We start from the raw sequence: 15,290 nt of genomic DNA, 5'->3' as shown, positions 1-15,290 counted from the left end.
TGTCAACCAGCACAGACCAGGTGTGGATTGGATACAGGCTGTAAGGCACAGAGAGCAGTAAGTGCAGAGAACTGCCTACTTTCTAAAAGTGGCATTTCTAAAGTAGAAATGTAGAATCCAACTTCAGCAATAAGCAGATTTCTCACCACCATTCCAGACATATCAAACATGAAAAGTCTATTCCTCCCAGATTTGAAATTGCCACTTAAAAGCACATAAGGGAATTTTTAATGCTGGCCTATGAGAGGAGCAGGCTTCACAGTAGTGAAAAACAACTTTGGGGGGGTTTCTCTACCAGGACATGTAAAACATATAAGTACATGTCCTGCCTTTTACTTACATAGCACCCTGCCCAATGGGTTAATTAGGGCCTCCTTAGGGGTGAATTAAATGTAAAAAAGGGGGAATTGAAGGCTAGGCAAGCAGTTTTAAATGCCAAGTCGAGGTGGCAGTGAAACTGCACACACAGGCCTTGCAAAGGCAGACCTGAGACATGGTTAAAGGGCTACTTATGTGGGTGGCTCAATCAGTGCTGCAAGCCCACTAGTAGCATTTAACTTACAGTCCTTGGTCACATCTAGTGCACTGTACTAGGGATTTGTAGGTAAATTAAATACGCCATTTGGGTATGAGCCAATATTACCATACTTAAGGGAGAGAGCACAAGAACTTTAGCATTCGTCAGCAGTGGTAAAGTGTGCAGAGTCCTAAAACCAGCATAAATTTGATCAGAAAAATGGAGGGAGGGAGGCTGGCAAAAAGTTCGGGGAAGACCACCCTAAAGGCTGTCAGGTCTAACACACACACACATACTTTTTTTTAAAGGGCTTTTCCCTCCAGAGCAAAATGGTGACTTTACCCCCAAAAAGAATAATCTCTCTCTCGTCAAAAAAAAAATATATATATGTATATATTTATATATAATACATGTTGTAGCCTCCTGCCAAATGTAGTATAATTGGGTTCTTTTTCTCTCACCCCGATTAACAGATCACTCCTTAACATGAAGGAGCTGAGTAAAAAAGAGCACTGTTTTAGAAAGTTTTGTGAGGATTCGTCAAATGGCGCCAAATTTATTAACAAATCAAACAAGTAATTTCCTATGGAAAGGTAATCCTAACTGTTACTACCCAGGTATACATATATATATAACCTGGAAAGACATGCTCACTCAGAGAACCGGTGTAGAGATCTTCATTGTATCATCCCCATGATGGGTACACATGCTACACTGCTCTGAGGCTCGTGAGTGTATGTGTATATATTTATATATTACAGTGGCAATAGCCACTCTGTAGTTATAGTCAGGATTCAGAGAGAAGGGAATTCCTCTGATTTTTGATTGGTAATAACTTAGCCTCCATTTGACGTATTTCCACAAAACTTTGCAGGCCTATTCCTTTTTCTAAATTGGCTGATGATGCAAAGTTTTGTAGTGATTAGTGAAGAGGTGCAAAGAAAAATGGGGGATATAACTGTGCTCTCTAACATGCACACTATTCTGAATGTAATTTGAGATGTCATGAGTCTTGTTATGAATACTATTATTTAACATGCTATAAGTGATGCAATATGAAAAGTAATAAGCAGTGCATTTGGAAGGTGTGTTATAGTTAATGTAGTGTCGCTAGTGAGTTGACAACACTGTGTACGGAGGTGCGCGAGGTATAGTACGTTTAAACTGGGCCACAAATTATAACTGTCAGTTTTAGCTATAACTTTAAAATTTCTAATGTGTGTAGTTTAAGTTGGTTTTGTTTACAAAAAAAATAAGTTTTACTAACTATAGCTTATCCATGAAATATATAAATATATATATATTTTTTTTATTATAAGTGAAAAAAGAGGTTATTGTGACATTATAGTTAGGTGTTCAAATGGGTTAAAAACGTTAATAGCCCGCTCCCCAGGGGACCATATAATATCAGTTCCTACAACACACAATGTGTTGTAAAATACCACATTGTAAAACGCATTGTAAATGACAACGTATTGTAAAAACATCTGTAGTAAACACATGCATTATAAATGTTGAGTTCTTGTTCTAACAACTCATATTTCCTTGAACCACTTGGAGAGCAGCAGATGATATCCAGATCTGTCTAAAGTTCTTCCCCAAAGTACGTCTGCGTGCTCTCCAACGCCTTGACCACAAATTCAGGCGAGGATTTTGCTCTACCATCTAAAACTCAACCTATCCAAAATAGAATTTGTGCTCCTTTTACCTAAACTTCCGGTCTTCCTGTTCAAGAGTGGATGGATTCTTCCCCTCCCTCCCTAAAGTAAATCAGCTATTGAGAAGAGCTCCAAATTTCTAGGCTTTATCTTCAGTACCCAGCTTAACCTTAATAGGCAAATCTTTGCCATGTCTAAATGCACTCATGAGCAACCGAGACTCCTCTAGGGCATTAGACAGTTTATTTCAGATTGAGACTTAAGACTTGGTGCTGGTCCAGGCTATACGTCCTTCCCAGACTGGACTATGGGAATTTACTCCCCTGTTGTACCAAATATATTTTTGCTACACCCTCCTCAGCACCCTGAGGTGCTGTATACGGTGACACATTTTGTCACAAGCCATGAAAAATATAATCCCATAACCCCTATTCTAACTCCTAAATGGCTCCCATATTGAAACTGGAACTAAATTCAAGACTACCTGTATCACTCCTAAAGCTGGTCACAAATATTTCCCTCCTCCTATGTGACTGACAACTGAAAAGCGCTGGTGCCCAGTGGGGATGGAGGAATGCTGAATCCCTCCCCAGAAGCCTCCTGCATTCAAGTATGAACGTTACATGAAACAGGCCTTCTCTGTTAGTGCAAGAAGGTTTCAGAACTCGACCACGAGTTCAAAAGGAAGCCAAAATTCTCCTGTTTGAAAAACGTTTTGTCTAATCCTCACAAGCTCTGACCATTTGAAAGACAATCTGACTAAGGCCATGGTAACTTATTTTTTTCCTCTCCCTAGGAAGCTGCCTAATTTCTAATCTAACTTGGTTTGCTGTCCTGCCCTATTTGCTTATTTGTTTATCTTGCCCGAACTGTTATCCTAATATCCATGTCGTCTTGGAATGCGCTCCAGTGCCCTTGGGCCATGGTTGTTCTACAGAAAACCCCAAGTATGTAATAAATATTAAATAGTGGCTACAAGTGGCTGGTTCTTCAAGCTCAGTGGCATGATGGTTCCGATTGACAATCTGTGGCCAGATTAGACTACAGTGGTAGAGACAATCTGTGACAAATGCCATAGGATATAATGTACTTGTAATAGGGTGGCTGTCACGTTTTTGATGGCGCATCCCATCCACTGAAGCCTAAGGGCCTCATTACAAGGACAGCCAGCCTCGCAGAGACGTCAGACAGCCACAACTGTGGCAGTCTGACTGCCACATTACAACCCTGGTGGGCGGACACACCAGGGGACCGCCATCCCCGCAAGGGGACATGGTTCCCGACATGGTGTTGGCGGCCACAGTTGTAACTAGCCACGGTGGTGCTGAACTCATCACTGCCCAGTTGATTACAACCCCACTTTCCACCAGCCTTTCCATGACAGGGACTCTGCGAGTATAGGGGGGCCCATGCACTGACCATGCCTATGGCATGGGCCATTCAGAGGCCCCCCTGCCAAGCACCGCCGGAATGTGCACTGTCTGCTTTGCAGATAGTGCGCATTCTGAGGGTTCTGGAGTGCTAGGATACTGGCCCGACGGGAATGTGTATTACATTGTTCCCGCCAATCAGCCGGGCAGGAGCACTGTAATAAGCTTGAGTGGGAGTGAGGGGTGGCACCGCCATGGCAGTGTCAGAGTCCTCTCTGTGGCTTTGGTAGTCCCGTGGCGGGACTGCCAAAGTCGTAATTAGGCCCTAAATCATGTCCTCGGTCTAGTTCATTGGGGTCGATAGAGATATACCGCCACTTACTGTCCCATTTCGATACTGCAGGCAATATAAAATATAACTGCTTTTTTTAAAAAGAGATTTACAGACATTCCTCTCTCTTTAATAACATTGTCGCGCTGTTTTACCTTACACATTGCACAGTAGTTAGCTAGGCCTAATATGATAAGCAATAGAACGTAAATGGCAGAGGAGAAAGGCTACGAGGTAGAGAGTGAAAGAGACAGGTGGAAGAAGATAGAAGGAAAATTGGAGGAAACCGGAGGAAAAGGGAAGGAAAGAGTGGACAAAGGAGGGAAAGAGCAGGTGGGGTGGCGACAATGAGGAGGGAAAGGTGAGCACGTAAGAGTGATCAAATGGAGAAGCAATGAAGCAGAAGCACGGAGAGGTTGAACGGATGAAGTATGCTGGTGGGAAAAATTTGATGAAGTTGGCAAGTTCATATTTATGCGGGGTAAGGTGTAGTCGTGGAATCCTGATTTTCAGTGGCCATTGGAATAGCTATGAGCTGTGCTCAGTAAAATGAACAATCACGTGCAGATTGATCGTCTGATGGATCCGCAAATGAAGAAGCCCGGATCTGAGTTAGCCGGTAGAAACAGACAAATCACGGGACTGGAAACATGCACTCGTCTGACTTAGACTTGCAAAACCTAAAGTTTTGACCTAAAGTCTTACTGACTTTGCTACTTGCATCAGTATAAGCGGAGTGGTTGTCTGTGAAAGAATTACAGTTGTGCATTTCAACTAATTTGTTGCTTATTTAATACATGTTGTGTTTGTCTTAGTTGTTGCAATAAAATGCAGTTACCTTTCACCTAGTTCTCATTGGATTGTGATTTTTTCGTACAGAATTCTGGTTCGCACGATGGCCTATTTATTACATTCTATGCATTGGCCCTCATTACAAGGAACCCAGTAATGGACATATTAAAAAGAACTTGAGTTTTTCTGAGGAATGATTTGAATAATTGAGATCCGACCATGGCCATGCTGCCTTTCTGTCTCCTTTGGCTGCTTAGGGTACTGTATATTTGAATATTTTAAATGGTTGTGTTGGATGTTTATGATTTGCAAAGTGCAACAGCACTGGCTTAGCTCGTGTTTTGGCAGTCAGAGCTCATTTAAACCGCTGACCCAGGCCTAATAGCTCGTACTAATTAGGTCTTACTCGGACTACAAGCACTCTTGGCATTACTAACCCCTCTGGGATAGCTCTGGCATATCAGACTCTAAGCTCACAAGACTGGAATTTGGGTGGCAATAAGAAGGCGGATTTTGGAGGACCACTTCAGACCGAAAAAGGATTCACTTTCAGGAGAGGTTTACTATATCTTCGGTCATATGTATTATGTCAAAAGAGCTCAAGAACACTTTGTTTCAATTATTACTTTATGCGTTTCCCACAGAAACCAAACTGATGAAAAAGAGGACAGCTGTATGTGCGACACAACCACGAACTAGAAATCTAAACGCTATTATAAACTCTTATAAATATATTCAGAAATATGTAAGAACATAAAAAAAAATCTCCAATTTTCAACAAGGGGCAGAAAATCAGATATATGACTAAAGTGTTTTCATTAATGACAACTGAAAACCGCAAATCAGAAATCAGCAGATTACATCACTGTTCCAGTCCAGTAGTAAACAATGGCAACATGCAATCTCAGAAATAACAAATCTCACATGGACAAGACTTAAAGGTTGATACCTCTTTCCTCGAAATATTGAAAAATTGTCCAAATTCAGCCAATTAGTTTCACCCATGGGTCTGCATCCTAGAAGGCTATATCTCCTCGGGTGCAGGCAGAGATCAAGAGCTGGTCACAAAGAAAACTAAGAAACCTGCTCTCCCTCTTCAAAAAAGTAAAATCCTACCAATCCATAACTGACTTTAAAACATCAGTGCAACCGCCTAGCACGTTCCCCCACCAGCATCGTGTCAGTGCTCTGCTCAGTGGTCTGTCTGACACAACACTGATTCTTTGAAAACCATCTTACAAACTGCAGCTCTTTTCATACGAAGCCTGAAGAATTTCAACCGTCTCACCCCAGCACTGAGGAACTATATTGACTCCCACAGCGATAGGGTTTTATGAAATCACGCTTTTTGCACCAGATGTCAAGAAAATTACAAGAAACTTGCTTTGCCAGATCATGAGGGAAAATTTCACACAAGGAATACCGTGCATAAAAAAGTCATGCAAGACACAATAGGGCATTGTTCCCCCGAGCTAGACATTTTCATATGATCCACTCTACCATAACTGAAAATTACACAAATTGCATAATTTAAAATTTCAGAAAATGTCACACATTTTGAGTAATCTGAATTTTGCATCTTTTGCAGGTTTTGCCTGACCATAATACGACTAGTTTCTGCTTAGCAAATGATTACAGTTATGTGAAGTCGACTGAGTCATAAATGTGGATTCTTTACTCCTAATTTACAACACAGCTGTACCTCACATAGACTGCTTTACCACAGTTAATGATTGCTCGCGATTAAGGACCCACACTGAACTGTTTAATGCAATTATTCATTTTTAACCCACATTATAAAGCATTAATAGACTCTACCAACAAAGTGCAACCCCTGGCATGATGAAAATTGCAAGAAAGCAAACCGAAACCTATTACCTGCTCTGAGGAATAGAGAAATATCTGAAAATAATTCCACATACAAATCTTAGAAACATATTTCGAAAGGAAATGATGGGAATTAAAACAGTGGTGTGAACTAATGACTGTGACCAAGAATAAAGATGTGTGTGGGTTTTGGTATCATTTCTCATAGACATTTAGCGTTTTCCAGTAAACGAGAATATGCCTTAAACCCTGCCCTTCTTTTCATTTTGTATTAATAGCAAACTAGGTAATCAGGAGCTGAGTAATGAAAGTGACAGTGTGTATGCTCAGCAAACGCCTGATGACACTTATGATTATTTTACATTAGAAGATGTCAAAAATTCCTTCATGGGCTTGAAAACTGGAAAAGCGAAAGGCTTAGGTAAAATTCCATCTGATGTATTTAGCTCTGGGATGAGGATATGTACTCTGTACATCAAAGTGTTACTTACAGCTACAGCTAAACAAGCATCTATTCCTTGCACTTAGCTTGGTGCAGAGATAATCCTAGTTTCTAAAAAAGGCCTATAGTGTGAGTTGATTACTGGCCAGAAAGCCTCAGGGACCAGTAGGCATGATCAATAACATATGGATTGTTTTTTGTAAATTGGGTTTAGTCAAACCAAAGTTTCGAATTGATGACTCCAAAGGAAAAGTGCTTTGTGAACCTCTGATTTTGCAACAGCAGGCTCCTGATTTCTTTATATTTGGGTTGGGACAGCACAGCAAAGATCATCAGATTTAAAGATCGGCTGTATTATCTAGTACCTCTTCATTTCACTGCTGTAGTGTCATTAGTGGCATAGCGCACTCGCTGAATGTGCTCTGCTGCTGGAGGGTCCCATCCTGCTATTCCACCCTGCCCTCCGGCTTCTTCAGTCGTTCTCTAGCCCACCCACTTTGGCCTCCATTTGGGCCATGCTGCTTTTCAGTTCTTCCAGGCTGTCCTTCATTGTGGTCATCTTCTCAATGTTCTTGGCAGCAGCTTCCCTTTTAAGGAGCTGGGCCACTTTGCTAAGGCACCATCTCAATCAAGTTTTAGTTATTGGAGGAAAGGTGGCTGCCGCTGCTCCATCTTAGGCAGGTGAACCTAGAGGTGACAGAGCACTCTTACTCAAGTCCCCAGAAGTTCCAACTGGCAGGTCTGCCCCCATTGGTCGCCAACCTCGATGTAAGAGCTGCTCCAAAGCCCTGCAGATCAATTCTACCCAGGAGCCTGACAAACTAATCCCCTGCTGCCGCCTTTTTAGAACCTGTTTCCTTAATGGCTGTTTCCAAAAGCAAGATGGCCATGATTGACTTACAGGTTGCGCTGGTTTGTGAAGCCTGGGGCAGGGAGGAGCCCTTCTTCAAAGAACTGTGTAGCGCACCCGCTTCGTGGGTCGCGCTAATTGATTCCTGCTGCTGCCGGGCCAGAGGAAAGGCCCTTTAAAATCAAAGGAGCGCTCCCACCTCACGGGACGAGCTGGTTTTTGAAGCCTGGGGCAGGGAGGAGCCCTTCTTCAAAGAACTGTGTAGCGCCCGCTTCGCGGGTTGCACTAATTGATTCCTCCTGCTGCTGGGCCAGAGGAAAGGCCTTTTAAAATCAAAGGAGCGCTCCCGACTCGCGGGACACGCTGGTCTGTGAAGCCTGGGGCAGGGAGGAGCCCTTCTTCAAAGAACTGTGTAGCGTACTCGCTTCGCTGGTCGCGCTAATTGATTCCTGCTGCTGCCGAGCCAGAGGAAAGGCTCTTTAAAATCAAAGGCGCGCTCCTGCCTTGCGGGACGCGTGCGGGTGGCGCCTGGGCCAAGGGCGGGCCCGTCCTTCGCCTGTCAGCACCTGGCAAAGGGTGGGCTGGGCCACCCCCCTGACATTTTCTCTGTGATCACTGGATTGGGTCACTAAGCCTCCAAGCAAGCAGGTACTTTCTATTTTTTTGACTTCTTGCAGCAGGGTTTTAACTTTGCATTTTTTGACGACCCAGCAAAACAGTTTTTTAGTACTGTGAGAAGGCATTTTTATTTTACAATATTATTTTCAATCTGTATTGCCACAGTCAAATAGAGATTGTCTTATTTGTGTTAGCTTTTCCTTTTTTACTAATAAGGAGTGTTGCTAGAGCATCACTGCTGAAACCTCTTTTAGGATTAAATAATTAGTAAGAATGGGCAAAAGGAAGCAATCTAGTGCAAAAGATACTACCTCTCAGAAAGATCATTCATCAATAATAAAATTTATCTCAGGAGCCATGGGGGCAATTGACAAACAGATTACTAATGTTGAGGAAAAGATATTGGGCCCCCCTCATTTGCCCCGTCAGCAATAATCTCTCCAAAACCGACCAACCTTTCGGCAAGCGGAATCCAAACTAGAGGTATAAATGGATGTATCCAAGACACAATTGATTTTATTTCAGATGATGACGATCACTCACCTTCTCCTAAACGTTTAAGGAAACCTAAATTAGCTAGGAAGGATAAAGTCTCCAGTCAAGAGCCACTTGATAAGACCAGAAGTGGTACTTCTGAAGCTCCACTCAGGGAACCTACGGAACACGTACAAATCGTCTGTGAGAACATAAAACCTGGCCAGAGGAATAAACAACCCATAGCGAAAGTGAAAATCAGTCCCCTAGAGTCAACTAATGCCTTGGAACATCTAGTTAGGTCATTTTTTGACCAACTGATAAAAGGTATAACCCAATTGGAGAAAAATGTGGAGACAATGTTTAACTTAATGAAGGCACCGTTTTCAAGCTTAACAGCTGCCACTACTCAACATCGTGACGATCCAGATCCAGATCCAAACAGTAATCCCCTAATAGAGCACCAACAGCCATCACTTATTCCTCAGACTATCCAAAGATGTGTAGACCCACGTACTCCACCAGTTAGCACCAGAAGTCCCTAATACCAAAAAGCGAAGATAAACAGAGGGGAAACACCGAATAGTTTGAAATTTTCCCGGGATTTTTCGTCAACATCAAGAGATATATTAGATCTTCCTCCTACGGCAACTCCCTAGGTGATAGTCCTTGCAAATGTTCCTACCCTTTCTGGGGATTACAGGGAATCATGGACAGCGTTGAGGAACAAATCCCTGAACTGGATAGGAACTCGTATGAAATCTGGCATGACAGATGTTCTCTTTCAGGATATTAAGATGGTTAGAAGGCTAAAATGGGTGGGCAAGAACCACAAAATATTCAGGGGCAACTGTGTGGTACTCTCGTTTAAAACTACAGAATTGGTCGAAGACATTCTGAGAAACTTAGGCCCGCGGGAGATCACGGACCATGGCATTGTACTGCTCCCTTTGGGCTTTTTCTATACCCGTAATTTAGGCCATGATCGTTTCGGTCCTAATCCTGAAAATCAAATAAGCAGGTTTGAGAGATATTACACGATCCCTACTAAGAATAGATTTAATGCTCTTTGTTCGGATGGAGTCGATTGACTACCATTCGATCAGGAAGTGGGTGGGTCTAAGTCTATTATGTTAACCCCAGTCCCTGACCTATTGAAGGGTGGCGATGGTCTGGTGGAGAGCATCAGAGATGAACGGATGAACATGGAATCTTCACTGAGACAAATTGTCAACGATGAAGTGCCAACAAGCGGACTTCCTGCCCAATCAAAAGATAAAGCAATAAAACAGCCTCTTGCGGGGCAAGGTACTAATACTCGGGGTGAGGTTTTTTCATTTTTATTTTGGAATGTGGCGGGCCTGCATTCTAAAATCAAGAATGAGGATTGGCTAGAATATATTCGATCTTTTCCTTGGGTGTGTTTACAAGAGACTTGGTCTGTGGATCCTATTCACATAAACGGTTTCAGGACATTTCATATCCCCGCTGTTCCTTGTTCACGGGGCAGGGCAAAAGGTGGCTTGTGCACTTTTATCTCTAATAAGCTCAGTTTAATTAAGGACGTTAGCTTAATTTCCAATACGTTTTATCAATTGATTACATGTGAACTAAAAAACATTGCACAATTGGTGATTATTAATTTTTATAACAATGCTCTTCAAAAAAGATTTCTATCTGTACTCAAGCTGTTGCAGGAAGACCTGGATCAAGCATGTAATTCATCGCATAAAGAGACCTTTATTGTGTGGGGGGGGTGATTTTAATACACATTTGTGCCCTCAAACCGTTGAGAAATCTTGCTCCTTCGGCACAGGTGGAGATGATGATTCATTCCATTTCACACATAATTATTATGACAACTTGCTGAATAAAGCACTATTTAAATTTGATCTCCTCTTGCGTAATAGTTTAAATCACAGTAAATCACAGTCAAAACCTACATTTAATGGCAGACACGCCAACACAATAATCGACTTTATATTATTATCCAATAATTTCATTTTTTATGTATCTGAGTATAAAATTCAAGATGACATGTTCAGTGACCATTACCCTCAAAGTCTAAGTCTTGCATTGCCACAAGCCACTACCAAACACAAGTAACCAGTGGAGGAGGTAGTGAACATTGAATTGGGAGCAAGAAATGGCTATACTATCCGGTGGTCACAGATCAAAACTATGGGTTTCATGAAACAATTAATGAGTAAATTTTCCAACGAGTTTGAAACCTCAACATCAGTCCGCAGGATTGTATTAAAGCTTTCATTGCAATCACCATCGGAATTAAACAGTCCCTTACAGTTAGTTTTGGCAAACCTAGGCCTCATGTAGTCAAAGGATGGTTTGATAGCGAATGTACACTAGCACATAAGAACTTAAAACAGTATTTACAAAGACAAAATCCTGACAAACATGGTATAAGTCTTCGGAGGAAGGAGTATAAAAAGGCCATAAAAATAAGGAAACGGAACCTAAAAAATGAGGCATGGCATTCTCTTCATGAAGCAAGTCTTCAGAATGACAATGTCAAATTCTGGAAAATTGTGAACTCTCCTCTCCTATGTGATGGTATGTCACCAACAATTGAAATAGCCATCATGGAATAGTATTGGGTCACTTTTTTTTTCCAGTATTTACTCCGCAAAAAATTTGGCCCTGGGATCAAATCCTCTGAAACTAGATTCCCATCCCATCACTCCACCATTTCGTTTAAAAGATGTCACTGACGCTATTAACGCTAGTAAAAGCGGGAAAGCACCAGGCCCAGATGGAGTCCCAATTGATATTTACAAGTCTAATGTTTCACTATGGGGCCCATTACTAACACAGGTTTTACGTGCCTGCTGTGCCACAGCCTTTACCCCGTCCTGGGCCGAGTCCATTATTGTTCCAATCTTTAAAAAGGAAGATCGTCAAAACCATGCATGTTACCGCCCAATCTCCCTGCTTGATACTCTTGCAAAGATTGCTAGACGAATTGTTTTAAATAGGTTACGAGATTGGACGGAAGAAAATCACATCCTTTCGGACTTGCAATATGGCTTTAGGGCTGGGATAGGGACCATGGAGCCGGCTTTGAACTTAGATATCATACTTGGCAAACTTACAAGGGCCAAGGCAGGAGCCTTATACCTAGTGTTTGATGACTTGACTTCAGCATTTGACTGCATGGTTCACAGCAAATTACGGCCTATCTTATTGGACATGGGGGTTGATACAACTATAGTTCATTTCATTAGGGTACTATATGCCGGAGCTAATGCCAAGGTGCGTTATGGGCCTCAGGGGGAATGTACCTCAGCTTTTCCCATTGAGCTGGGGGTAGGTCAAGGCTGTGTACTAGCTCCCTTATTGTTTGCTTTATATATTAACAATCTAGAGGGGGTGTTATCTGACGTTTGCAGTGATCTCCCACAAGTTGGTTCTCGAAAGATCCCAGCACTCTTGTATGCGGATGACGCTGTTCTGATGGCCCACACTCCAGTAGCCTTGCAGCGGCTACTAACAACTTCTGATAAGTATATGGAAGCCTTAGGTCTTAGAATCAACCATTCTAAAACCTTCTCAATGATATGTGGTAGGAACTCTACAAAGAAACCCCAGATCATGCTAAAAGGCACGAAATTAGATGGCACAGGAACCTTTTCATACTTAGGCATCATGTTTGATAATGAAGGCATATGGTCACAAGCCATAAAATTGAGGAAACTGTTATTTACAAAAACTATTATGGCTATAAAAAACTTTTCTAAAAAGGTTGGTAGAGCGACCCCTAAGGACATGATGACATTGTACAATGTAAAATGTGTTTCTGTTGCATTGTATGGGGCAGGACTCTGGGGATATAGGAACTGTAACATCTTACAGCTAGTCGAAAACGATTTTTTAAAGTCTATTTTAAGTGTTCCAAAATCTACCTCAACATTGGTATGCCATATAGAAATGGGGGCAACATACCTCATAGACTTAATTCGTATTCAAGTTACCACAAACGGTATGGGGTTCACCAATAATGTGGAGCTCTAATCACGAGAGATTATCCGGGGGCTCCTAGACCTAGCTGGGTGTAGAAAATGCGTAATGTGGGTGCTGGGTAGGGTGAGTGCGGGAAGGGGGGATTTCCTTTTACGGACTCGGTGGTCTCACACACTATATAGTGTCATGCTTCATCATTTGACCACCTAGCTCCACCCAGGTAGGATAGTACCACCTGGGCGGACTCAACCTCACCGTTAAAAGAACGGGAGGGAGTACGTTATTGGTGAACCCACACATGACATCAACATCTTCTCCTATGCTGACGACATTCAACTCATACTCTCCATCTCAGACAAGACCCTCTACGCAAAGGTAAACAAGCGATTGGCTAGTAGACCACAAACTATCCATAAGTCAGCAGGCAAATTCATCCACTACCTTCCACACAAACCTGCACACCACAGGGTGCTCCACTGACTTCCTATATAGAAACGTGCTAATTTTAAACTCCTTTCACACACATTCAAGTCATCACATTTCCTTCTACCCACTACACAGACACCTCGCTTCCCAGGACTATTAATTGCACACATACTCAGAACAAGATCAGGAGGTTAACATTCTCTCACATTGCTCCTAAAGCAGAGAACAGCTTCCCACTCCACATCAGACACTTCTCCTCTCTTCTTGATTCTGCAAGAAGCTGAAGACCTGCCTTCTCAGTTAACCAACTTAACATTGGCAGGGCTAGGCACACATACCTGCACCTGAGGATACCTTCATTGGTGATTGTGTGCTTTACAAATACGCATAACATATCAGTATGTTGCAGTAACTGTGAATGGCCCTTTGTGGTGCTTGACATTCTCTAAAGCTAATCTAGAATATAAGGACATTTGTGTTATCATATCTAGGACTGTAGTAACTTTAGAAGTGTAGTTTGTGAATAATGTTTTTACTCTTTGGAGGTGTGTATTTGTATTAGCATGTCACTCCTTAAACCAGTCTTTAATTTTCTCTAAACCTCACCAATGTACTAGTAAGTATTCCCCATTTTCCAGCCACTCTCCTGTGTCCCTCCCAAATTTACTACTAAAATGTATACTTAAGTGTGAGGATACGTCTGCCACTTTGGTGGAGACATCTGCACAGAAAGGATAAGGGAAGGGGGTGGAGGTCTGTAGGTTTAGGAAGAGAATTTTTTGTGTGCAAGAGTAGTAAACTGTAATACTACTTTATGTACTACTTAATGCAGGTTTTGAAATTACCCCTAAATTAATGTTTTATAGTTTTTTTAACCAAAATAAACGGTTGTGTTGATTTTATAAAAAATGGAACCTGGGAGTGTGGCTACTCCCATGAGCAGGTAATAGTAATAAGACCTGATGGGTTGTGAACTTGAATGTGAAGTAAGCAGAGGCTATTGTATAAACGTGGTAGGGTTAAATAAGCAAATTGGTAGAAAAACAATTATTTAAGAGCTACTATGTGCAAATGATTCTAGTTGAAGAGAAAATGACTCATGGTAGAGTTACTCCTTGCTGCTAGTGTTTCTCTTTGAAGCCAACTGATTGAAACAGCTTAAAATACGAATTCTATGTGGAAAAGCAGGATTGGTTAATTTTCCTCTGGAAAGCGATTGCTTGTGGATACCAGCATGTCAAGGACTGGTTGACCACTGTTAATATATTATGAAAAATATCAGTGGGTTTTCATTCTCTCACTCTTCCTCCCAAACCAACTCTCCTTTCCTCATAAAAATAAAAAAATACTTTGGGCAGCCTATGATAAAATAAAATAGAACTGCCTTTCTTTGAGCAAATACTGAGCTTCCTTTACTCTTTTGTCTCTTACTGAGTCTGAAACTCCAGATTATACTTCCAAGATAACTCTTAGATTGCACATTGATTGATTGGAATGTTGTGATGTGTTTAGCTGTACTGTCTGTCAAAGTGATTCAGTTAAGATAAATATTTCACTTGTGTCCTGGGATGATCTACAGGGCTAATAATGCTCATGTTCAACAAATGTCACTCACCAGGGAAGCAAAGTGCCGTTTGGGAACATCCAGAACTGTGAAAGTCGAGCGTTCAAAATCCTCTGCAGGAAACAGAAATAAAAGTCAAGGAGGTTACAGTGGATACGAATGTTCTTCCAAGAGACTGCAATCTTTTTTTTTTTAAAAACACTGTTTCTTATTAAGTGAGTATTCAATGAAAATCAGGCACAATCACATTAATCTCGAAGCAGGAGAAAGATCAGCAGAAGAGGCAGTCTCAATTAAAAATGAATAAAGTCAAAAATTGTGATCAGTTTCCAAACCAATATATTTGCACAAGGTCCATATATAATTGTGAATGTCCCAAAAGTCATGGAACCTATAAATTAAAAAATAAAAACACAAAAACAAAAGAAACAGGTACACATTAC

General features: G+C 41.6%; 1 protein-coding gene across 1 annotated transcript in view; it reads right to left on the bottom strand.

The window, feature by feature from the left end:
- Positions 1-15,290, bottom strand: part of SPMIP8 (sperm microtubule inner protein 8) — a 155,618-nt gene that overhangs the window by 123,981 nt on the left and 16,347 nt on the right. Inside the window, exon 3 of the mRNA XM_069217389.1 lies at positions 14,899-14,960. Coding sequence (XP_069073490.1) covers positions 14,899-14,960 — 62 coding nt within the window. The remainder of the gene's footprint in view (positions 1-14,898; positions 14,961-15,290) is intronic.

Source organism: Pleurodeles waltl, chromosome 12 (assembly GCF_031143425.1).
Source record: "Pleurodeles waltl isolate 20211129_DDA chromosome 12, aPleWal1.hap1.20221129, whole genome shotgun sequence".
Classification (NCBI taxonomy): domain Eukaryota; kingdom Metazoa; phylum Chordata; class Amphibia; order Caudata; family Salamandridae; genus Pleurodeles; species Pleurodeles waltl.
The sequence above is the reverse complement of the archived record's forward strand: the minus strand, read 5'-3'. Positions and strand labels throughout refer to the sequence as shown.